Source organism: Antechinus flavipes, chromosome 5, assembly GCF_016432865.1.
Source record: "Antechinus flavipes isolate AdamAnt ecotype Samford, QLD, Australia chromosome 5, AdamAnt_v2, whole genome shotgun sequence".
Classification (NCBI taxonomy): domain Eukaryota; kingdom Metazoa; phylum Chordata; class Mammalia; order Dasyuromorphia; family Dasyuridae; genus Antechinus; species Antechinus flavipes.
Window position 1 is genome coordinate 36,229,282 of NC_067402.1, and position 25,429 is coordinate 36,254,710.

The 25,429-nt window shown below is 42.9% G+C and overlaps 2 protein-coding genes across 4 annotated transcripts; one reads left to right on the forward strand and one right to left on the reverse strand.

Annotated features, from left to right (window-relative positions):
• Positions 1 to 2,561: 2,561 nt before the first annotated feature.
• On the reverse strand, positions 2,562 to 11,906 carry EAF1 (ELL associated factor 1). Its single transcript, XM_051963127.1, has 6 exons — positions 11,709 to 11,906; positions 10,713 to 10,807; positions 10,126 to 10,262; positions 9,111 to 9,277; positions 7,141 to 7,377; positions 2,562 to 5,619 (listed from the first exon to the last, which is right to left on the reverse strand). The coding sequence occupies exons 1-6, from the start codon at positions 11,809 to 11,811 to the stop codon at positions 5,573 to 5,575; spliced, it is 786 nt and encodes a 261-aa protein (XP_051819087.1). The 5' UTR covers positions 11,812 to 11,906; the 3' UTR covers positions 2,562 to 5,572.
• Positions 11,907 to 12,068: 162 nt separating this feature from the next.
• Positions 12,069 to 21,912, forward strand: METTL6 (methyltransferase 6, methylcytidine). 3 transcript variants are annotated; one of them, XR_007947848.1, is made up of 7 exons: positions 12,069 to 12,258; positions 13,131 to 13,529; positions 14,085 to 14,219; positions 17,075 to 17,245; positions 18,170 to 18,311; positions 19,025 to 19,413; positions 20,508 to 20,603. XR_007947848.1 is itself a non-coding variant. In XM_051963126.1 (6 exons), exons 2-6 carry the CDS (start codon positions 13,233 to 13,235, stop codon positions 20,654 to 20,656), a joined length of 894 nt encoding a protein of 297 aa, XP_051819086.1. In that variant the 5' UTR covers positions 12,069 to 12,244; positions 13,131 to 13,232; the 3' UTR covers positions 20,657 to 21,912. The 3 variants fall into 3 exon arrangements, 1 of the variants encoding a protein (XP_051819086.1); XR_007947847.1 differs by having other exon boundaries at positions 12,069 to 12,244; XM_051963126.1 differs by lacking the exon at positions 19,025 to 19,413 and having other exon boundaries at positions 12,069 to 12,244; positions 20,508 to 21,912.
• The last annotated feature ends 3,517 nt before the right edge of the window (positions 21,913 to 25,429 follow it).

Consider the following 25,429-nt stretch of genomic DNA (forward strand, 5'->3'; position numbering starts at 1 on the left):
TTCTATTTTTACTTTATTCTGTAGTTATAGCAAAGCAAAGACGTGTCTTTTTTTTTTTTTTTTTAAATATTCTACCCAGATTTTTATCAGTCATAGTCTGGATTGGAAATAAAATTGTCTTTAGTCAAACTGTTTTAAATGACTGCTATCCTTGATAGTATATACTTTTACACTTTAATCTGTAAGCCAAATTTGTCCTATTTCTTTTCTTATGAAATTGTTAAGTCTCCTCAAGATGGCAGACTAAGTAAAAACAAGATAGATAAGCTCTCACAACTGTTGGGCAGCTAGATATTTAGAGTCAAGAAATCTCATCTTTGAGTTCAAATCCAGTCTGACATTTATTAGCTGCCCCTGAACAAGTCACTTAACAGTGTCAGATTCCTCATCTGTGAAATGAATTGAGAAGGAAATGGCAAACCACTCCAGTGTCTTTGCCAAGAAAATGACATCCCCTGGCATAACCCCTGCAAGTAACTAATTTGCTGGATTGGCCTGGTTTCTGACTCTCCTGGTATGTCTCAGTTCAGAGCTCCCACAGTTAACTTGTATTGGCTTCTATCTCCCCTCAGTATCTGCAGGCTTTTGGCCACCTCCATGGACAGTTCTGGATAAGATGGAAGAGTTTGCTGATGTTCCTCTGGATCACTCTTCAATCTGGTGCACTTACAGATCTTTGCCGAAATGCTTGTGGGAGAACCAGGTTCCTCTAGGTCCTTCCATATTATCCTTATGACCAGAAATTCAGCAGTCCTTGTTGGTAATTGCAGGTCTGTTTAAATCCACTGTGCACCTCTACAATGCCCTTTGAGTGAAGGAAGAATAAGTGTAACATGATGCACTTGCTTGAGGATAGGGGCTTGCTTTCACAGAAAAATATGGAGCTTGCCAGAATGGCCTCAAAGGCTGGCCAAATCTCAGGCTTGTGCCAAGCGAAATGCTTGGTTTCCTACTGCTTGCATGCCTATCTGGCAAAGGGAATCGATGAAAGAGATGAATTTGTAAATGCCAGCTGTGCTTTAAAAAATTGTAGACTCACAGTTGGAACACCGGAGCGCTGACCATTAGCCAAAAGAATGCTTTTTACTATATCCACACAGCCTTTACTTGAAGACCTTCAGCAAAGACTTGGAACTCATTATTTTTTTGAGACAGCTAATTCTATAGGGATGGCTCTAATTAGGAAGATTTTATTTGTTGGCCCAAATCTGCTTCTATTAATGTCCCATTCAATGGTCCTTGTTCTGTGCTTTGGTGCATGACAGGATACAATTGATGCCTCTTCTGCTTAACAACTCTTAAAGTATTTGAAGAAAGCAATCATCTCCCTCCTAAGCCTTCTCTTCTTCCAGTTATCATGACGTTCTTCCACTTGTCTATGTCATGGTTTCAAGTCTTTTTTGCACATGCTCTAATTTGTCAATGACCCTTAGAATGGTCCCCAGCACTGGCCACAGTTGATCATATTTGGGCTGATCCAGAAAAAGTAGTAACATTATCAATCACCTCTTTGACTCTAGATCTCCTAACTTGATTTTTGGTCTACTAACCTGATTTTCCCACTTAGAAAATGCTATTTAACAATTTTGCCTCATTCTGTTTTTGGATAGTTGCTTTCTCTTAAGCTAAGGGAATGACTTTATCTTTATTCCTATCCAGCTTCATCTTGTTGGCTTTTGTCAACATTCCAGCTCAAGATCTTTTTGATTCTAATTCTGTCATCTAAATATTGGCTAGTTGTGGCTTTATGTCATTCAATAAGCATAAAAAATGTATAATCATTCAAAGTGTTGATTTCTTTAAAGGTCTCCAAAACAATGCCAAGGAACAGAACTGTGTGGCCCTCCAACAGAGTTCTATCTTGTGACAGCTATTCAGTGGCTTTCATAAAGTGCCCCTCGAGATCTTGGAAATCACCTGATCCAGCCCCTTTACTACAAAGAGATGCTGTGTCTCATCCAGAGTCGTAGAGCCGGTAAGTCTTCTGAATGATTTCTACTGCCTCATGCTGGTCTCTCCTTGTCTGGGTTCAATCAACATGTTCCAATCCATTATATCACTAATCTATATCCTTTCATCCTGTTTACAAGGCAACTATAACTCTGGCAAATGAGCTATTAATATCTGGGTCTCCACAGAGGTTCCCTAGATCCTACTCTAGTGATATTGTCAAAAAGGAAATGAAATTAGTTTAGTATAATTTGTTTTTGATGAATCTCCCTTTCTCCTCTTCATAGTGATCATAAGCTATTCCTTTAACTATTTATTTTCAAATTTTACTAGCATTGCAAGCTTTCTGAATTTAGTGATATCCGTTTTTTTTTTTTTTGTTTTTGTTTTTGATTTTGGTTAAGGGGCTTGTCCAAGGTCACACTGCAATTGTCAAGCATCCCAGGTCAAATCTGAACTCAGGTACTCATGACTGCAGGGCCAGTGTTCTATGGACTGTTCCTCAGGGCCCTAAATATCCAGTTTTAAGATTCCATTGCCATTAGGTTCAAGTATGAAAAGTTATTTTTATTATTTCTAGCTTAAGAAAGAAAAACAAAAACAAGACAAAAGAAGAATTGCTGACTTTAATTTCTTATTTAAATATAGTGATTTTTTTAAAAGAGTAAACTATAAAACTTTACACTGCAAATATTTTACATAAATGTAAACATGCATATGTCTACCCTATAGTAAAGCAGCTATGAAAATAAAACTCTAGGCACAAGATTTTAAAAATTGTAATCACAGAGCCAGGCAACTTTAAGTTAAATTGTTAAAAATGAACTCAGAACAAAAATGATGATGGGGAAATGGCAAGTGATGAACATTATTCTCCGGAACTTTTATTTCAATCTGCACCTGAGTTTCAAAATGTCATCTACCATACCACACTGGAATAATTCCATTTTTACTATACCCTAATATACATCCACATGAGAATATTTCTTTCAAGACAACATATAAATACATCACAAACACACACACATATATACACACACACATCCTATTGACTCTATTACCTTAATCAAGGAAAATAATCAAGAAAATAAGGATTCTGGAGTCTTAAGTTTTCCCACCACCAAAGACAAGCAAATATAAACACCATACAAAAACACGAGATTGTTATAGACAAAAGGCAAATAAAGAATAAGTAGTCTTGGTTTCAGCTAAAAATCTCGAGTTTGCTAGTATCCAAACCCTCCTATGATTTTAGATGTATAATTTAAGCATAACAAGTATTTCCAAAAGACAAAATTCTGAGATTTCTCACTAACCACTATGACCACCGGTCTCTGAACAAACACAAAAGGATGGGAGACAAATAACAAATAAAAGAAAATTTTGAAAAATTCCATAAGATGCTTCAAAACATTGAAAACACCTATGGCTCCCATGTCCAAGTTGTCATCCAAAGTGTGCATATTCTTGGAATGTCCTATCCTCCATATTTCCCCTACCAGTCTACTATATCTGAATAACTAACCATAGTGCTATGTGCAAATAATGCGTTTACACAATCCTTTTTAGAGATTAGCAAATGAGCATCTTAACTTGGAGACGTTAGAACCAAGGCTCTGTCTGCTTCTTTTAGTATTAGTTTTATTTAAAATTAAAAGCTTACACAGAAACCTTAGTTCAAATGACTGAAATCTGGCTCAAAGAATTGGGCAAGTTAATAATAGTAGTGAAATATTTAAATATTCCTTATTTCCAGCAACAACATAAACTGATAATGGTATTGTCCAATGTCAATACTACCAACAGATTATAAATAAATTATAAATTCATTATAAATAAATTCTCAACTCCATTAAATTCAATCTAAAAGCCTGAGATTTGGGTAAGAATCAAAAAGTACTTAAAGGTCACAAGGCAATGAGGTTTATTCCCCCTTACTTGAACTCCCAGCTTTCTTTGGACAATCTGTAAGGGGAAAGCAGAGTTTTTTCCCCCCTTCCTCTGGCTCTCTAACTATGACTCCACTTAATAGTATGCCTTTGAGCTTCCCCCATGTGTCTTGTATCCCATGTTTAGACTCAAATTTTCCTTCTACTTCAGAACTGCTATCAAAGAGTTGACAGGTAGGGAAATGGTGGGAATGAAAAGGAGGCATGTCAGGAAGGCAATAGGCCAGAAATTAGTTTGAAATCTATATGCTCAGCAAACATAAGCAAAAGAATTTTCTTGTACTTAGAAAAATGTATTCTAATTATTGGCAATGGGATGTTCGTTTAGATTGTAGGGAGACCTGCTGCATGTCCATTTAATAAGGTACACTTAATTGTAACTTAGGATTGCTATCCTAGAACAACCTTTTCATTTTGTCAGTATTTTAAGAATTTTGTAGATGATCTGTACAAAATAGGGCATATTTTGTCTTGCTTCCAGCTATGTAAAAATACAATTTGTAATTTAACATAGTTGTATAAAAAGCATGGGGGTGTAGGGGGAAGGGGAATCCCCAAATCAAGTAGAGTTATGGTACTCTTGTTTGATACTTTTAAACTCCTCCTGGGATATTTTTAAAAACTCACTTCTAGTTCATACATTCAGTAGTTTTCTCCTCTAACCCCTATTACTTATACCCATTCCTATTATTTCTTTTTTTTAAAAACTCATTCCTTTTAAAATCCACTGAATCAATTATGTCCAATGAAAGCTGGACACGGACTCATGGTTTTCTCTTATAACTCCAATTTCATACAGTCACTGCTCCTCCACATAAGGTTCTTCTGTCTTGTACAGAGCCAGCTTTTACTGGCCCAAATTCAAACTAGAAGTAACACGGTAGTCATGACTTTCACAGTCTAGCTACAAAGCTCCAATATGTATCTGATTGCTCTATGTACACAGATCATTGATTCTGCTACATACCTAAGCTCTGCACACAGTAGGTGTTCAATAAATATTGGATTAATTAAATATAATGGGAGGCATTATGGTACAGTACAGAAAGTGCTGGAATCTTGGGTTTTACATCTATCTCTATTATTAAGTAGAAGTGTGCCTCAGGCTCTCTTAATACTTCCCCACTTGGTCTGGATCATATATAATGTTCTCTCTACCTCTGAAAATCTATGATTAAATTCGTCTCTACTGGTCTGTCAGGTCTAATTAGGCAAGGAAGGTTACAACCTTCCTCTTCAGATAGTCAATAATTAGAAGAGACTTTGATACACTTTAGGGTGCTGTTTTCCCCCCCAAAGGCCAAAGAATTTGCTTCGGCAATGAAGATGACACGTCCAAACTAGTGACTGCCAAGGATATCTATCACTCAACCTATGAATAACCAAGACACCCAACACCTCATACCCTCAATTCCCCACCCCACCAACTGATCAGGTTTTCCATCCACAATGTTAACCAAAAAACAACAAAACCCTCCTACAGGGTTATTCTACAGACCTAGGTAAAACTTTTAAAACTGTATTCACATAATATATACAAGAGCACTCCTGCTCGGGCTCAGTGACAATTCAGGGCTCACTAATGGCCAAGTGCTCTCCTTGGTGGTGGGTTTCTGCTTGTGTCCTCCAGTTCCCGGGTGTTCTACCAGAGACAGATGCAGGAAGCTCCAATGCTAGTCATCGCTGTCACTGCCAGACTCACTTAGTTGCAAATCATTTCCTGTGAGAACAGATCAAAAGCAAAATCACAGAATTAAAAGCTAATGCCTAAAAATTCTTTGGCTGCCAGTATTCAACATCACCAAGTAAAGAATTATCTTTTAAAACTTACAAGGACACCTTTTTAAAAAAATTATTTTGGTTAGTATTATGATAGACTCCCCAATTTTATTAATTTAATACAGTGATGCTGCTGGGTTGGGTTTCAGTAATGCTGAAACTGTAAGAAACCTATAATTACATATGCTTGGATCAGCAATGGGGATTGGGGAGAGACATTACATTTAATTTGTATCTGCTTGTGATGAGTTAACTCAGCTGAACCACCAATTCTTATAACAGGAGCAGAGCTAACTCAATTAGTTTCCTCACTGTTACTGTCAGAGCTTCCAATTCCTCCACAGATTAAACACAATAGGGAAAAACATTCATCAGTAAAGACAGGCAGTATAATCAGATTAGGGGCATAGAAAGACTCAACAGAACCTCCCCATCAAGACTGGCCTTCCTCTTCCTCTTCTCTTTTTAATTGGCTGCGGTAAAATACTGCCAGAAACTTAGTGCCTGAACCCCTTCCTACTCCCGTGCCCATTCCTCGTGGCCAGAGCCCCCTGGGCCAATGGAGGCACCCCTCCACTGAGGACAAAAATCAGCAAGCATTAAATGTGTAATATGCCATCAATGTGTGCTGGAAGACCTAGATTCAAGTCTTGTGGACTATCACCCAGAGCTGGTCCCTTCAGCATGTCCCCAAAGACTCTTTGAGACTATCAGCAGCAGAACAGCTGCTGCACTGGCTGGTATGGGGAGTCTCTCATGCCAATGAAGAAAATTGTCAGGACTAAAAAATATGCTAGCTGCTGGGGAACATCCTGGTGACATAACATACAAAAAAGACACAGTCCCTGCTTTCAAGAAGCTTACACTCTGTTGGGGGAGAGATGATATCTATATCTACATATATAAGAAATACAAAAGAATTTCATAAAGCAGGTTCTGGCAGCCTCAGGTAAGAGGCTTTCTCCGAGATGAGGTGTTCACGGGAGGTCACAGCATCTACGAGGCTGGGCGACTGAGACTCTCAAGGAAACGGGAAAAGTACAAAGAACCCTGAATTATTAGGCCAGACTGACTCTAAACTTGGCTGTGCAAACATCTGGGACAGCATTTTTGGGAATTCAGCTGCATGTGTGCAGAGAGAATGCTAAAAGACCAGTTTATGCTTGACGATGTCCCTGATATACACTGGAGTCAATAATCACTGTCCTCTTTAGTGATCAGAATCTCCCACAACCCCCAAATTCCTACGGGTCACATATAACTGTTGATATTCCATATTTCTTCAGATACAGTGAACAATGAGAATATTCCTTTTTATACTGATATTCCTAAGCCTTAGTATGAGTCAACAGTGTAAAATTCAATCCAAAAACTGAAGTGAATTTGGGCTGGGACCTGATGTGGGGCCAAGTGGCTGCTACTACATGACTGAGCAGAGGGGCCCGGGCTGCTCCCCACTTACGCAATGTGTTCATTAGCTGGTTATTCCCGGGGGGGCGGCTGGTGCCATTGGCCACAGGGTTTCTGTGACTGAACTGCTGGTGAGGAGGCTGGGAGGGCGAGGCTCGGGCGGCCGGCTCCTCGCCTTCGCTGCTAGAACTGTCGTCATCATCACTGCCCGAGGAGCTCTCCGAATCAGAGGAGCTGCTGCCGCTGCTGCTGCTCATCTGCTCGATGATCTCCACCTCGGCTCTCAGCTCTGAAACAGAATGGCAGCTGGTGGATTAGGAGAGAAACAGGTCCTGCTACATTCTTAAGGTATAGTATTTAAAATTTCTGCAAACTATGCATTTATTATATGAATTTATACACATATATGCACACACACACACACACACACACACACACACACATGTGATTTCATTTATAATATGAAACTGTTAATAAGGAGAAAAGATTCAAAATGTGAGCCAAAAAGTTCACATCTCCAAAGAAACCAATATGCTGAATCAATCTTCTCAAGGCCTTTTAAGATCCTAGGAACAGAAGGAACCGAGATGTAAATGACACTGATCACATGGAGAAGAAAATGCCAGACTGCTGAGGCAGCCTGTCTCTGGAGCTTGAGGGCTCGAATCCTGTCTCTGGTCCTTACACCTGAGTGATAGGAGATGAGCCATTTAATTGCCAGGGACTCTTATTTCCCCCTCTTAAGGGGGCTGGACTAGATATAAATGGCATTTGAGGTCACTACAAGTTCTACTCCACTCCACTGTTAAGAACATCTGTAGGAAGACACTTTAACATTTTATAAATCGTGTCTTGCCAACAGATTTGGCTAAAATGCAATTGCAGGATTTAAAATCAAGTCTGTATTTTAATTGTTCTTGCAAACACATTATCCATTGCTGGAATCTACCTGTTTCATACATTCATTCATGTATCTTCCTGGCCACATATGGTACAATCTATTCACTTGTTTCCAACAGGAAATATATATATTTGTATAACCAGATCTGATTAGGTATTCACGATCCATAATTACTACTCAAATAAAGAGAGGGAGTTTTTGACATTCCAGTTAAGTCAGAAAAATAGCCTGAACACCCTAAGAAAAAACGTTCTTAATGCCTGTAACAGAAAGTATCACAGAGAATTCCTGAAGACTGAAAACTGAAACGGCATTAGTGCCTGGTTTTCATTTTGTTTTTTATATTCACCATCTGGTTTGTGGAGCCCTTTGCTAACAGGAAACTATTCAGAAGGGACTACTTATCAATGCCCCTTCCTATCTCATCTATTGATGTCTATTAGCATCTGCAACGTTTGAAGCATTTCATAGACTTGTAGTGTGACTCAGTCTCAAAATATCCCTCCAATGGAAGGTACTAAATGTCACATTTTCCAGAGGAAGTACCTGAGGGTAACTGGGAAGAGTTACCCAAAATTCCCATCAATCAACTACCTCGATTCTTGTTCTCAAAGAGCTTACATTTTAATGGGAGATACAAGACAGGGCCTGATTCACCAGGTCTTACTGTTGCTCAATTCTATCACCCTTGCTCACATCCACACATCTTCAACAAAGAATAATGTGAACGAAACAATCAATATTTATAAATATGGCCTTTTATTCCCAAGGTAACACTCCCACAATGAGGAAACTCCATGATATTCAAGGCTTCCCAACTGACCACAGAGGTTTAATATTTTGCCTTGTGTGTGTTTCATGTCCACAGTATGTGTTTGTTTAAATTCTGAACTGTTCAGGGATTTCAAGTCACTAATTCCTGAAATAACCTTCCTAAGCATCCTGGGAAGTCCCCAAGCAGAACAAGTACAGCTCGTATCTTTGTGTCTTGAAAAGCAGAATCCTTATGTGGAAATCCCAAGCACCAAATTACAGCACAGATGCTTATAAGACCCCTTGGTGGTTAGACTTCTTCTTGTCTATTTTTCTTGAAGAGAAAGATTTCACAAACCGTTATTTACCTCTCTTAATGTCATCCAACTGGGGTTCAGGGGAAGGGTTATCTTTCACAGGAGAGGTTTTTGGTCCAATCGGTGGCTTCATTGGGGCTCTAAATGGTATGGGAGGTGGTGGTGCCCGTGCAGGGGGTTGTTCCATTCGTGCCTGGATTTTGCTGCTTCCCTCAGCTCTGAAACAAGTGCAAAATATTTAACGAGCCTAGATTATAAAGTTGAGGAATGTTCCAATGAACTAAAGCTCTCTGGTTCTGTTACACATGAAGACTAAATTATGCATTTTAAATACAGTCATCTATACTACTTCATGCTTAGAGTTTGTTCTTTCACCCTAGTAAAAGTCTCTATGATAATATTCTTTTTCCATTACAATGCTAGGTGCCAAAATCTTCTGTCTCCAGATTTTCCTATTTCAACCCACATTTTCAACAAAGCATTAATCATCTTTAGAACACACAATCTTTCTGAAAATGAAGAAAGTCTGTTTTCTCAAACATGTCAACAAAACGACAATTCAGAAAATTATTTTGTGTGGTTCAGATTTTGTTTAGAGAAAAGTACACTTCATGCGGTAACTTATACTCGAAAACATATGAATGAACCCGATAACTGAACTGATGTAACCAAGGGAAAGGTAAGTATCTTCCCTGATGGAGCACAACAATTGGAACAAGTCCACTGGGCTCTGAGTACTGCCCTTCCTCACCATATGACCCTGAGCCAGTTTTAACTTTGGCCCTTTGAGTTTCATTCTCCACCTTGGTACCCCTGAGGAAGGCAACACGGCAGTGGATGGACTGCTGGAGTTGAGAAGAGCTGGCACTTTCAAGTCTGTGCCCCGGACAGATTGATAACCCCTGGGTGCTTCAAGGAACTTGCTAGGAATTATCTACTAAACCAACCCTTCTACTGATAGCAGAGACCCAGGGCCTATTCTCCCATCTCACAAGAGAGCCTGGGATGGCTCTGTGGCAGATGGGCCAAGTGGTGGGATGCTGGTATGGACTCATTGGATACATACCTTGTCTTCTTGACCTGAATGCTGCTACTGAGTTTTTCCAACACATATTCGCCAGTGTCATGATTAATGATGAGAACACAGTCTTTCTGATATGGTCTTTTGTTTCCTTTGAAAACTGTCATTGGAGGCGTAGATCCCTGTTTAAAGTAAAAGAACAAGACAGTAATCTCAAAATGACATACAGAACAAACACAGATTAGACAAGTGACTATCTTTTAAAATGGTCAGGGAACATGAAAACATTTTTTAAAATTCCTCAACTAATTTGAAGAAGTAGTTCCATCTTTTTCCTACCATTAAAATTGTGAATATGGAATACTCTGGACTGACTTCAGATTTGGCTTTTGTACTTCCCCAGGGATGGCAGCATGATGGCACACCAATGGGCAGCAAACGGGCCAGCTCGGAGATTCCGAGACAAAAGCGGGCTTTCCCCCTCTGCCGGCCCCGGCCACTCTGGGCTGGGGGCTGCCGGCCCTGCACAGGCTAGAGGGGCCCCCTGAGAAAACTTGATCCCAGCACCTCCAACATCACTCCCCCCTTCAGATTCCCCCAGGACAGACAACACAGACCAGAGCCGGACTCACGGGGATGTGCGGCAGCGTGATGGTGACCTCGTCCCCCTTGCCCACCTGGAGCTCCCCTTCGCACGATGTGTCTATGGAGGCTGGTTTGAAATCATCTGAAGATGACAAAAGGCGGGTTGGTGTTTCTGGCTCTGCGGGGATGCGTTCCTACCCCAACCACTCTTTCACACCCACAAGGGTGAATTCATTAAAAAGGAGATTCTTAAGGGGCTCCCCGGTACATTATGTCATTTATCCGGCATGGGGTTCTAGACTTGTCGGGGATAACCGTGTCTTTTCTGCCGTGTCTGACGAGAGGGACTGAGTAGATGGGAGGGACTCAGGGTCTGTAGGTATACGGCCACCCCGCTCTGCGAGCTGGGGGGAGGGGTCACCCGGACATCAGGGTCCCCCCAAAAAGGGAACCCCCGGGGTTCAGAGGCACGGACCCTGCCCCCTCCGCCAGCTGGGAGTCCCAGAAGAGACTTGTGGGGTGCCTCGGGATCTGGAGGATCAGAGCTCGGTTGTGTGACCCCGGGCAGGTCACCTTACCCCGATTAGCCCGGGGCGTAGGGCCTCCATCATGAGGGGGGCCCCTGGCTTTACGAGGGACGCGGAGGGACGCGCCCCTCCCCCTCCCGGCCAGTCCAGAAAGACCAGGTTTAAAGCCACGTCCACCCTCTTCCCTCCCCGGGGGTTTCCTCCTGCTCCGCTGCAGCCCTCCCCCATCCCTCCCCTTCCTCCCCGCCCCCCTCGGCAGTGTCCATCTCCAGAGACCTCTCCGGCCTGCGGGGGCAGAGGTTCAGAGTGGGGAGGAGGCGCCCGCCCCAAGGGGGATCTCGGGAAGGTCCCGCGGAGGTTCGAGGGAGGCTCCATGAGGAGGAGTGGGGGGAGGGGTTCTTAGGAAGGTTCCATCCTGGAAGGCCCAGACTGGGGGAAGGTTCCATCTCGGGTGGGGGGCCCTGACCAGAGTCCCCTCCCCTCCGCCCCGGGGCGCCCGGCCCAGCGCGCACTTACAGCGGATCGTGTGGAAGGAGGACTTGGGCCTCTTCTCGAAGCTCTCGCCGAGTTTCAGGCCGTGCTCCTCTCGGTCCAGCAGCGGGTTCGCGGTGCCGTTCATGGCCCTTTCCCCGTCGGGGGAAGCGGCCTCTAGTCACCGCCCGGTGCAACTCCTGCCCGGGCTTCCTCAGTACTGCCCCCGCCCTGAGGGCCGGCCAGCACTTCCGGCAGAGGCCGGGGGACCGGTGCAACGGGGACACCGCTCCGCTGTGAGGCCGAGGGGGGCGGGTGCGACCCTCCACAGAAGCCGGAATCGCCTTCTGCCCTGACGCCGCGCCGGGGGTGGAATCTAAGCGAAATGGGGCGGAGCTTCCGCCCCTACCGGAAGGGGGAGGAGAAGTGTCGTGACAAAATCGTTCCGACCGAGACCCGTGGCTGAGGGCACTTCCGGTCCGCCCGCGGGGTGTTCTTCTCTGGGGGCGGGGCACGTGCCTTCTCCGCCGGCCCAGACCGCTCTGGACTCTCGAGTTCCTTTCTCGCCACTAGTCAGGGAGGTAGGAAACGCCAGGTAGGGAGGGTCGCGTCCATCCTGCAGATGAGGAAACTGAGGCCCTCGAAACCCGAGTCCTTGTCTGGACCCTCCACTCACTAGCTGTGTGGCGACGCGCAACTCTCTCCTTCCCCTCTCCTCTTCACCCCGCCCGGTTTGCAAAAACTGGGTGCCAAGATCCGGGTGGAGTCGAATAACCCGGTTCGGATCTAGCAGCGCCCCCGTGGGCAAGACTCTCCCCAACGTCCTTGGGCCTCAGTTTCCTTATCTGTAAAATCGGGGGCGCCCAGCCCTGGAAATGCCGAGAGAGGCCTGCCCTCAGGGGCTTACGCTCTAGGAGCACCACGAGGGGGGAGGGGGCAGGAGGACCCGCGGGGCCCTGGGGGGGAGGGGGAATGGATATCAAACCCCTCAACATTTGCCATTATTTCCTTGTTCCCACTCAATGGGGGCAAAGAAAATTAGGCAGAGAACTCGGAGTAGGCTCTTAATAAACATGGATCGGAGCCCCGTGCCGGCCAAGCCAGGCTTTAGGTGAGAGCAGGCTGGCCTCGGGGGCCGTGCAAGTAACAGCCACCGAAGCGCCTACTGTGTGCCAGCCCCCGGGCCAGGGGCTTTGCAGTCCTGTCATTATCGCCCCTCCTGTGTGCTACACTTAAAACCGCAGACAGCAAACCAGTTACTTTGTAACTTCTAAAGTTCCAAAAAACCACAGGAATGAAATATAAAAGTATCCCCTGCTTTCATCGGGCAGTAAGACCTGGATTGTTGCTAAGTGGGAGTTAGCCACTTCATTTGTCGATCTGCTTTATCAATTCTATCTCATTTTACCTTATCCACCTCAAAATGTTTCGCTTCTCATTGAACTTTCATTTTTATTCCTTTTTTAGCTCCCGAGCTGGCTTGAGCTATGGAAGCCTATTCGGTTTCCTGAAAATGAATATGGGCAAACATAGTTAAAAGAAATTCTCCTCAAAAAGGGCTGTGGGAAGATGAGTTTGTCGGGGAATGAGAAGCCTGAGGGCTCTTGGACAAGATCGCAGTCGGCAATGTCCAGCTGTGGAGAGGATCCACTTGGTGAGAAAGGACAAGCCACCAGGCTTCTGGGTCCTGGAGAACCGGCCAAGCAAAAGGGCAGTGGTCCTGTAGTGTCTGCCTTTAAACAAGCCAAACTGGAAAAAGAGGCCCAGAAGAACTGGGACCTGTTTTACAAGAGAAATAGTACCAATTTCTTCAGAGATAGACACTGGACCACCAGAGAGTTCGAGGAACTGAGGTCCTGTAGGGAGGTAAGCCCTCTGACACTGCCTCTCATTTGAAAGATGAGGCCTGAAGAGGGAGCAGGGACTCCCGGGGCTGATGCCCTTTGTAATTTATGGGGTTAGGGAGCCGAGTTACTGGACCCAGCAGTGTCAGAGACTCCTGAGGCCCCTCTCCTGCCCAGAAGTACCAGCACTGCACAGTCTTAGCACACAGTAGACACTAATAAGTTGGTTGACTATAGTTGACTTTGTGGGTACTGAATAAATACCAATAATTGGGTCTCAGGTGTCAAGATTCATTAAATGCTTAGCAGTCTAGTCAAGGGGGAGCTTTTCTGTTCTTCTGAGCGTCCTAAACCTGGGCATCTTATTAAGCTAAATTGGTGCTTGTGACATGGAGAATACAGCTGGCCAACAAACCAGCTGAAACTTAATCTATCACAAATTAAGAGAACAGAAATAGAATATGAAATTATCATATGCTTTCTATTCATATATAAGACCTGAATTTTTAATGAAAGAGGATTATCAGTTTCTTTTGCTGATCATGCAAATACAACAGTCTCTTATTCTTTCCCCCAGTTTGATGATCAGAAGTTGACTATCCTTGAAGCTGGCTGTGGGGTTGGAAACTGTCTATTCCCACTTCTAGAAGAAGATCTAAACATCTTTGCTTACGCCTGTGACTTCTCACCCCGGGCCATCGAGTACGTTAAGGTTGGTGTAATAGGCATGTGATAATATTTCTTTAAGAAGGAGGTTTCTCAGCAGAGAAAAACTGCCTGTTTCCATACAAGTTTGAGCACAATCCAGGCTAAATTAATTAATTCTTTGCTCTTTTAACTGATGTTACCATTTAGTGCTAATTGTGAAAGGGAAAATTGGTTGTGTGGACATCGAATACTGCAACTGCAAGATTAATTCTTCTGCCAGCAGCTTTTAGGTAGTGACCGTTTGGGTAACTGGCAAAAAAAAGGGAGAAGTTTGCTCACCCAGCTCATGACCTCTGACAACCGACTCTTGATTTGGAAGCATAGAATGGCAGATAGAAGAGACTTTGAAAGGACATCTTCAGCAAGTGTACCGTGAAGACTCAGTGATCCACTCCTATTTTAGATCAGCACTAACTGTGAAATATCTTTGCTGGTGTTGCCCTGAAATCTGCCTTCCTGCAGTTTCCATCTGTCCTCCAGGGCTCAGCAAGACAGGCCTGTGGGTCAGGTTTCAGGCATTTGCAGGCGGCTCTCACGTCCGCAGCCAAACACCCCACTTCTGTCAGCTGCTCCTGTTTTGGCTTGGGCGGTACCAGGTCCTACAGCTTCATGATCCCTGTTCTAGGAGGAAGTGGCGTCATCCAGGGAACCCCGTAAAAAGACTTGGTCTGTCCTCTGTGCTCTGACCAGGGCTGGACAGCAAAACTTTGTCTTTCTTGAACACTTGGCTTCCAACCCCCAGAAGAGGCTTGAAGACTTTGCCCATGGTAGAATTTCCTTAAGTTTGGCCTTTCTCTCATGGAGGAAAAGGTACATTGTAGAGCCAGGGGCTTCTGAGAGCAGATCCTTCACCAACATCCAGGGGGCCTGTGCTCTTATCCCAACCACGTTTGTTTGGGGGCTGCTGACTCATCCTGAGCTGGTAGTCCACTTAGACCATGAAAAGTTGATGGCATAAAATATATACATGTACTTACATATTGTGTGTGTGTGTGTGTGTGTGTGTGTGTGTGTGTGTGTGTGTGTGTTAGCCTCAGAGCAGGAATATTTTGAATGGACTTTAGAGGAGATAATCATTATCATAAACATGAGCCAAAAGGATGTCTTCACAAAGTTGTAAGCTGTCTTGACAAAAAATTATATTTTATGATGTGTTAGAACACACAAATGTGGATGCTTCTATACAAGTATATATCTTCACTCTTGTGTGTGTTTGTGTGGATGTACATAACATACTAGACCTGGAGTATAGGCCACTCAGCTTGCCTGGGCCAAGCCCTGAAAGCCTGCGGGACCTGTCCCATGTCACACCAGGAGAAGCTGGAGGCAGGACTGTAATCCAGCTTTTCCCGACTTTGAAACCAGCTTTCTGTTCCCTTCCCCGTGCAGTCTCTCAAGATTGAAATACTTGAAAGTACATGCTGAGAGCTAAAAGCCATGTGATCCCAAACCTCAAGATAGCCATGAGGTTGGAAAGGAAGGGAACATGGCCCAGTTCTGCTTCCCACCACCTCCTACTGACTCTGGGCCTTCTTCCTTAATTCATTTGCTTTTTGGGGTTTTGGTGAACAGAAATAATGGGCAGTGAGAGAAGGAGAGGAGGAGGTGAATTTGGGCTCCATTTGTACCTTCCTGAGGGCTACAAGAAGAATTTGATTGGGTGAAGAAGAAGAAAGACAGAATGGGAGCCTACAGCTGCAGAAACAGGACTTTTCCCTTCTTCCCCTCCCATTCTTAGCTTTAATATCCTTGATGTAGCTGGCTCTGAGGGAGCTAGAGAAGAAATTTCTTATGATTAAGGAGATTTTTGTTTGTCCTTCCACTTTCAGACTGATGACTGCTCCCAGGGAGCCTGAGTAGTTTGGGGAAGCACTGCCATGGGCCCCTGCTTAGGAGGCTGAGAATGTCAGGAGGGAGGAGTATGGGCACGCCCTTCCTTGATGTTTGCTTGCTCATACCCACTGGGCTTATCTAGTTTTCCAAATGGATAGTCAGCTCTTAAATTACTAAGAAGTGACCATAGATTATCCTTTTTGATTTGGGGCTTGGGCTTTTTTTTTTTTTTAAAAACTATCTCTTTGACCCTCTATCAGTCACCAAGCATTTTCCAAGTATTTACTATATACTAGATACTCCATGGTTACTGAGAAAAAGTCAGCCTTCCTAACCTTAAGAAGCTTACCTGCTAACATAGGCTTATAAAATACTCATTTTTGAAGATCTGATGGCCCCTAAGTAAAATGCAACATGTAGCCATTAAATCCTGTTATTTTGAACAATACTTAAGTGTTTGAGACTTATAAAATGCCAGGGGCAAGAAAGAGAGCCTATGATTTCTAGCAGTATTTGCGAATTAGTTACTTTATGAGAGATTTAATGAACTACAAGTAATCCTTTCTCTATACTCTGTAGCAGGGGCATATCCTGTATAACTTTGCTCTGACATTTATTTCCCATAGTATCAATTGCATATGCTGTAACCAAACCATTATTTAAAACTGTGTTACGATGTTATAATATGACCACCATTATCCATAATATAATGAAACAGCCAGTGACATTTGGCTTATTACTTGATTTATACCTATTATTGCCAAAGTCACTGCCCTCTGTTAAAGAGCTTCATTTGACACCATGTTTTCATGAAGTTAATTTATACTGTTGGGTTAATTCAGTTCGAGCCCTCCCCATTAGTGTAAAGGCAAGGACAATCTAATTTTTTTCTTGGTTTTCCCATCGTCTAATACAATTATTTGCATGTAGTATACATAATAAATGTTGAATTTGAATTATTTCAGTGTTGCCATGTTTTAATTATGAAACCATTTGTCGTGTTTTTCTCCCTTCCCTACGGAATAGCAAAACCCTCTGTATGATGCTGAGCGATGTAAGGCGTTCCATTGTGATCTAACCCAAGATGATCTCCTGGAACATGTCCCAGCAGCCTCTGTCGACGTGGTCACCTTGATATTTGTGCTTTCTGCTGTTCATCCTGACAAGATGCACCTGGTCTTGCAAAATGTTTACAAGGTAGATGAGGGCCTGATAAGGTGGCTTTGAAATCATGCTCCCTGGAAAGCTCTTGGGGAACACCTTTCTTGCAGTCCATTGTACTGTTCCTGTGTTAGAGATCAAAAACTGAGTCTTTACTCTGGAGATGATGCAAGTCAAAGCAATTTTTGTAAATAGAAAAAAAAAATGTTGTAAATTGATTCAGACACTTAATAATTGCTTCATGGGGTTGACAGATAAACTTTGAATAATAGTTAAAATATTTCTCATGTGGACATAGGGTAACAAATTTTAGTACTTTAAAAGGAAAATTGAATGGGTTGCAAATGATACCTCATGCCTTTTGGTCCTAGAAAATGAAACTGGTTAGCTTCAGGCTAGCCACAGATGAACTGGACTTGTAGTGACGATTAGAGAATATAGAGAAAAAGTCAGCCTTCCTAACCTTAAGAAGCTTACCTGCTTAACATAGGTTTATAAAATACTCATTTTTGAAGATCTGATGGCCCCTAAGTAACATGCAACATGTAGCAATTAAATCCTGTTATTTAGAACAATACTTAAGTGTTAGAGAATATGGCCTTTGGCAAAGAAAGGATCTTTCTTTTCTGAAATAACTTTGCAAAGGAAAAGTTCCTTCTAGATAAAGCCTTGAACCTAGAATTTTTTTTTTCTCAAAGCATTTGCGGGAATGGATACAACCACTAAAAATTGTGTTCAGAATTCATTCTCTTAAAAAACTTAGCCTGCAGTCTCCTTTTATTCATTCATTTGATTGTTGTGCCACACGTCACAGCTATAATCCAGTTTGACTCAGCTCAGAACTTCCACAAGCTTGAATTAATAACATTTTAACTAAGGAGATTTCACTTGACTCAATTTTTTAGTGAACTTTTACTTAATACATGGAAATAATGTGCAATATATGCTTGTGTTTACTAGGTGTTAAAGCCAGGTAAATGTGTCTTGTTTCGTGACTATGGGATGAACGATCATGCGATGCTTCGGTTTAAAGCTGGCAACAAGCTGGGAGAAAATTTTTACGTTAGACAAGATGGCACCAGAGCGTATTTCTTTACTGATGGTAAGAAAAATAAAAGGGTCATTTCCTTTTAAAGTGCTTTTTTGTAACTCTTCAATTGTCTGAATTATAATTCTTAGGTTTTTGGAAGGGAAGCCAAGTCATCTAACAAAAATATCTAGACCCTAGAGATAAAGGACTAGGAAGAAGAGGGACAGAATTTAGAAGGGCTCATGTAAATTCCATAAAATGGATATTATTTCTGAATTAAAAAATGGAGAAATAAAGAAAGAGAGTACTGGGCTGGTGAGTGGTGAGAGGTTCAGTAATACATGAGGGTGGAAAAGAAGCCATGTATTACAGACAGCATCATAGAGGGGATATTCAACAGGGACAGAGCCCGCCAAAGTCAGGGAGCATGAGAATAAAGAAAAGACACTGGATTTAAGGAGAAGTGAGTCATTGGGGACCTTTCAAAGCTGTTGGAATCTTTACAAACTGCTAACTCATTAGAGTTGATAGATTATTGATCTGATCTTACAAGATGATGTTTTGGGCCAGAACCTGAAACAAGGTACTAAGTAGAACTAATTGATACCATGCTTGTGTTTGCACCTTTACTCATTGGAGTTCACACGTTTGGGAAATTTCAGGGTTTAGTATGAGATATCTGAATTCACACCTCCCTTGAAGCTCTTAGGGCCAGAGAGCACTATGGGAGAAAACCCATAATCCCTCTCTCTCGTATCCCACAATTCCTCTCTCTCGGAAAAAAGAGCCAGAGGCTCTTGGACAGATTTCACCGGAATTACATGAAGAGTGGTGCTGGCTCTGGAGGCTGAAGAAAGCAGAGGCAGAGGCTGAAGGACAAAACCTTTGGATTTGGAGACATTCGGAGGGAGCTCTTGGAACCAAGCACAGAGATAGACCTCAACTAACCGGGCTATTTTGAAAGGAGAAAATAAACGTTTGCATTTTTATCAGCTGGCTGCATTTGGGTGATTATTACTTTCAACTGCAACAAAGACTGCCTCCAAGAAAACCTCCCCCAAGAAACCTACACCCTCTCTCCCAGAGAGAACTCACTTCTATATTTTAAAGAAGAACAAGAACACCACACAAAGCCACTTCTGTTCAATGGCTGGGAGGAGAGCCAGAGGTGAAGGTGGGTAGGAAGACGCTGTCAAGAGGAAATGCAGCCTGAAGTGGCTTGGAGAACAGTTTGTTGCGGAGAGGAGGAGGAAAAGGGTGCAGCAACAGTCAGGTGGGCTATGTTTAATTATCAGGAGCTCGAGGGGGACAGCAGGCTCTGGTAGGTAGGCAAGGGTGCCATGGAAAACAAATCTCCTGAGACTGAAATGAATGAGGGAAGTTTTTTAAAGGTGTTTAAGACCTTCCACTTTATTGTTTCTTAAGCCAAGACCTTCTAAAGGGCCACTGGGTTAGGGATGATTGTACATTAGAGTGCTTTGGACTCAGTCTTCATTTCATGGGAGAGGAAAGATGTTATGACAGTCACCAGGCTTTTTACTTGAGTTCTCCTGCTTGAGGAACAGAATTAATGAGGTGCTGAGAGTAAACCAGCCAGGGGTTGAGTGTTTTTTTGAGCATAGCCTCTTTTCAAATTCTTGTCTTTTCTTTTTACTTAAATGGGGACATGGTACATTGTTCAACCCCTGCCTCATATGTAGTAGGGGCTTAATGAATGCTTGCTCATCTTTTGAAGGATCATTAGTGCACTGTGCTGGGCACAGAGCAGGTATTTCCTAGATGGTCATTGAAATGAATTAAATGGGAAACCTACCCTGCACATGTGGAAGGCAAGTTGGAACTATCCCACTTTATGCTAGAAATGTGTGATCTGGAAGAGAAGGAGTCTTTGGGTGAGTGACCATGTGGGGTCACAGAAACCACTTAGAGCTTGGAGTCAGAAACTTTTTTCATTCTGGCTCTGCTCCATCATTATGTGTGGCCTTGGAAAAGAGGAACCTTCCAGTTCACGAGCCTATGAAACCATTTGTTGTGAATTAAAATACTCTATTTGTGAGTATAAAAAACAAGCTTGAAGGAAATAGGATCATGTTGTCTTCCTTTTCCATATATATCTCCCCAAGTGTAATCTCCCCTAAAATGTCAAAGTAAAATATTCACTTGTTTGAAGTAAAAACATGCTCTTATCTTCCTACTCTGCCATGACTTGGTGAGGAGATCGAAAAGCTCTCCTGAGATCATCAGTGCCATTTACTTTGTCTCTTCTAGGATTCCTGGCTCAGCTCTTCAAGGCAACAGGATATGAAGAAGTGGTCAATGAGTATGTGCTCCGAGAAACTGTGAATAAAAAAGAAGGCCTATGTGTACCAAGAGTTTTTCTTCAGAGCAAATTTCGGAAGCCTCCAAGAACACCGTAATTCTCGCTATTGTGGCTACAAGTCTTAGTCCTTCACAGAATCAAACAACTTGGGGCAGAGGCTCACGGTTAAAAGTTAATAGTTTAGTCACAATTTAGGAATCCAGTTTTTCAGGGGATCTGCAATCTCCCAGATGGGGACCTTTCCTCCAATGTGAGAGCACAGGCCATCCACACCCCATTCTCCCCAGTTCTTGTCCGGGTCCTCCCCAGGTGCTCTATGGAGGTTCCCCAGCACCCACTGGAAGCCTTCTTGGGTCAGACTTCTTACCTTGTGTTGGGGAACTTTTCTCAAACATATTTCAGTACATTTGGTCTTCTTTGTAATCCTATGCATCTCATGCATTTAACAACATGATTCTGAGAACAGGTGTTCTAGGTTTCACAGACTCCCAGAGGGTCTGAGATACAGACAGAGGTTTAGGACCCCTGCTCAGGGTTGCCCATGGGGATTTGGGAGCCCTCTCGGTCATGCAACCGGCCTACCCCTTTGTTCAAGAACATTCTAGGGGATACCTTTCATGACTAATGGGCAGCAGCTTGAAATTTTAGCCAAGTTAGCTCTCGGTCTTGTGCTCCCATTTGTTGCCCTCCATGTCTCCTAAGTTGACTCCATGCAAGGAACCATGAAGTCCTTCACTGGAGGGAGTCATCATGTGATGCTGACCCACTGGCACGTTGGGTGTTGAACCCTCAGGCACGCAGGACCATGTGCCAGCAGGAGATACTAGTCGCCCTCCCAAGACTGAAGAGAGTGGGAGCCAAGTACCCCAGTCTTGTTTCAGTAAATACAGTCGGGAGGTGTACACACACCAGGGGAAATAGAAGATGTGGCTCATGGCTTTTGAGATCCAGAAGGACAAGATCTTGATATCTCTTGTCTAGCTGGACAGTACCTTGCTGCTAACTTGATTTCCACGGTTGAACTATTAGAAAAGTCTAGAGGAAGATCCCAGTACAGCTTAATTTTACCACAAATGCAGATTTCCCCAGCAGATTATGGAACTGTCCTTTGAGTAGAAGAGAACTTAAAGGACTGGATTATTAAAGAGTGTGGGGTTAACCTTGCCATTTGAAGAGCAGTTGTTCTGTTCTTCACTGTCAGCTCCAGGCTCCCGAATTCTGTTTGTCCTTGTGCACTATGATGTCCCATAAATGGTTATTTTGGGAATTATTTTAAAACAAGCCAAGAGAAAAGTCGAATTTATATTTTTATTGAAAACAAAGACATTTTTAATAAATTTATTTTGTAATCTTCTCTGAACTTTTATGGGAATGGGAGGAAAAGGGAGGAATTCATTTGGGGGGGAACCCTCAAAATGTATGTTTCAGCAGGAGATTGTTTATTTTCTGAATCTTGTCATTGTCATTTGTTCTTTTTCGGGAAAGTATGAGAGTGTGTTCTCTTCACTGCTCCCCACATCCTTGGGCTAGGAACAGATGTATCTGCCTCCAGCAAATACAGTGTTTGGCCACAAACACAGATGCCTCTAGAAAAGTCTACAAGAGAATAGAATGAAGACAGAATATATTAACTCTCTTTTCACTCTGCCTGATTTTCATTAGGCCTGCTATGTTGGTTTTAGGACCCAGCTACTTATTTTGATAAGTGCAGTAAGACTTAGTTGCAAGGTGAGACAACAGAGGGACAATTGATCTCACAGGTTGAATACCCAGGAGCCGTCAGGGCCCTCTTAGAAGTCCAAGGACACTCCTGGATGACCCAATGACAGCTCCAGGACAGATGAGAAAAGGTGGTTAGAATATATTGGAGCAACAATTGACTTTTCTTCACAGAAAAACAGAAAAATCCAGAGCAGAGAACTAAGACACTGGGTAAAACTGAATGTTGCCAGGATCAGAGCCAGGACTGATACTTGTTAGCTGTAGGCAAATGTGAAAAATTGTGGCCTTCTCCCACCTGCTCACACACTTCTGAAGCTTGGAGCCTCCCCTGTTGTCTGTGGAACTTGATGCCATGAGATGAATCGGGCTTCTCTGGCTAAAATACACACTTTTTCCTTTCCCTTTTCCAAACCTACTTGTCCTGCACCTCCACTGTGACCTCCCAGACCAAAACATCGCTCCCTTCTCTGTGTCTTTCGAGTATGAAGCTTCTTGGAATGGGACTGGTGGGCTTCTTGTATTTGTATTTGTATTTGCCTGACACCGGATAAAGCTTTTTTTCATACAGCCAAAGCACCCCCGCTTTGCCCAGATGAAATAACCACCCAGGAGTGTAGCCAAATAGTGGAAACACTTCGCAGGAAAATTTCTCTCCTAGATGCTACATCTGGAGCAGGAAGTCCTAATAGAGGGCACTTAATCCAATCCTCCCCCTTGATAGATGAAGAAATGCAGACTCAGGGAGGACTGGTGACCTGTTTGACCATGGACGGCCACACATGGGAACTGTCCAGAGCAGGCTCTGAACCCCCTTCCTACTTCCAAGCCTGTCCATTAGAGCACAGTGGGATTCCACAGACTAGCAGGAAAAAAAAAGAGAGTTGAGAGAATATGTGTTGTGTTTTCAACGTACTGAGCGACTGCCTCAATTTTAGAGAACACAGCTAGATGCTGCTTCTGCCTAATGATTGATAGAACCCCAGCTTTTTAAAAAAATAATTATAAATTTTTATTGACAGAGCCCATGCCAGGATAATTCTTTACAACATTATCCCTTGCACTCACTTCTGTTCCGATTTTTCCCCTCCTTCCCTCCAGATGGCAAGCAGTGATAGGATCCATCTTGCAGAATTGTCGTGGGAAAAAGCCAAACCACAAAGTACTTTATTAATTCGTCATATCAGACTTTTAAAAGAATTTCAGTAAACATTAAGTACTATGTACCAGTCACTATGTCAAGTACTAAAGATACAAAAACAAGATAAGAATACCAGCCTTCAGCAGCTTACATTCTTCTGGGAGGAAATACATATACATATAAAAAAATACAAAATACATGGAAGGTGATTTCCTGCATGACATAAGTAGAACAGAACTTCCAGGGCACCCAACAGGATAAGCAGGAGTGGGACAGGAACTTCTGGGGGGAAGAGGGTGCGATAAAGCCTGAATGGATGCGAGAAAGCAGACATGGTGACCACAAACTTTGGCGCACAGATGAGTTTGTTCTGTTTTACTCTTCTGTAGTAGTTCACTTAATTTCGGGAAAACGGGCTAACTTCTTTTTGTCCAAATTGACTGACCGAGAATCTACCTCTCAGATTCCTAGGAATTCTGAGTGGAGCCACAAGGCAGCAGATTCTCACTGCTACCTGAATTACCAAGCCCTTGATGGGAAGACGCGTAAGTCCATTTTCTGGTGCTTTAAGGCTGGCAGTCCCGGAGCCAGGGCAATTAGAGAAGGGCATGGCCAGCTGGGTTACTGTTGGAATCTTTACAAACTGCTAACTCATTAGAGTTGATAGATTATTGATCTGATCTTACAAGAAGATGTTTTGGGCAGAACCTGAAACAAGGTACTAAGTAGAACTAATTAATACAATGCTTGTGTTCACACCTTTACTCATTGGAGTTCACAAGTATGTGAGATTCACAAAGTAAACTTTCTAACTTTGTGAATTCACACCTCCCTTGAAGGTCCAGAGAGCACTCTGGGAAGAAACCCATAATTCCTCTCTCTCGTATAAAAGAAACAGACAGAGGCTCTCGGACAGATTTCAGCGGAATTACATGAAGAGTGGAGCTGGATTGAAGACTGAAGAAAGCAGAGGCAGAAGCAAAGGACAAAACTGCAAGAGCTCTTGGAATCAAGCAGAGAAAGAGGCCTCAACTAACTAGGCTATTTTTGAAAGGAGAAAATAAACGTTTGTATTTTTACCAGCTGGCTGCATTTGGGGTAATTATTGATCCAAACTGATACTAAAGCTGCCTCCAAGAAAAGCTCCCCGAGAAACCTGCTCTTTCTCCCAGAGAGAATCATCTTATATTATTTAAAAGAAGAACAAGATCACCACGGGTTACTCGTCCTTAGCCAAGTTAATTCCAGGATGCCTCCATCAGTGGCCAGGTAGGGCTTGGAAAGCACTGAGATCAAAGGCATGGGTGGTATTGATGTTGTGTTCGCCAGGTGGCAGTAAAGACCAATCGCTTTCAACTGGCTTCTTCCATCCTCGCCTTAATCACCATAACAAACACAAGCATCCATGTCGGTAGGAACATGACTGAAAATTGGTGGTGGCAGAGCTCTGCCTTCTCCTGAAGTTATTGTTAGGCTTTTGACCCAGCAACTGTTCATTGTCTAGACACTACTGAGCCAGAAGGAACGTCTTTTCACAAAACCAAGGTTCCCTAAGCCACAGAAGGCTTTCCTTGAATTTCCATTGAATTTCAATGACATCATTTTCTTAACTGGTCTGAATATTAACCTATGCTAGCAGCATTCCTTTGGCACTCTTATCAACACTGCTTCACATCCCCATTACCTTTTATGAATATTGTTCAGAAGTGAGCAAGAATTCCCTTCCCGGTCAGCAATTCTTTCAGTAAATAGCGATATACTGTTATTTATATTAAATTGAATCTCATTCAATAAAACAAACATGATTGCCTTCTACTAGTCTGTTAACAAGAGGAAGGGTATTTGTTTATGGATTTGCAGGGAAATTATTTTTTATTTATTTTTTAAATTTTGTTTCCAGGAGGTTTTTTTTTTTATTAAAGCTTTTTAATTTTAAAAACATATGCATGGATGATTTTTCAGCATTGACTCTTGCAAAATCCTCGTGTTCCAATTTTCCCCTTCCCCTCA

What these genes read in the sequence shown, in the direction of transcription:
- EAF1 (XM_051963127.1), bottom strand. Translation starts at nt 11,811, where the DNA reads ATGAACGGCACCGCGAACCCGCTGCTGGACCGAGAGGAGCACGGCCTG. An exon ending in ATTCAGGTCAAGAAGACAAG is followed by an intron (nt 9,278 to 10,125) that starts GTATGTATCCAA and finishes CACTTGTTTCAG; the next exon opens with AGCTGAGGGAAGCAGCAAAA. An exon ending in CCAGCTAATGAACACATTGC is followed by an intron (nt 5,620 to 7,140) that starts GTAAGTGGGGAG and finishes CTGTTCTCACAG; the next exon opens with GAAATGATTTGCAACTAAGT.
- METTL6 (XM_051963126.1), top strand. Translation starts at nt 13,233, where the DNA reads ATGAGTTTGTCGGGGAATGAGAAGCCTGAGGGCTCTTGGACAAGATCG. An exon ending in AACTGAGGTCCTGTAGGGAG is followed by an intron (nt 13,530 to 14,084) that starts GTAAGCCCTCTG and finishes TCTTTCCCCCAG; the next exon opens with TTTGATGATCAGAAGTTGAC. An exon ending in AGCGTATTTCTTTACTGATG is followed by an intron (nt 18,312 to 20,507) that starts GTAAGAAAAATA and finishes TGTCTCTTCTAG; the next exon opens with GATTCCTGGCTCAGCTCTTC.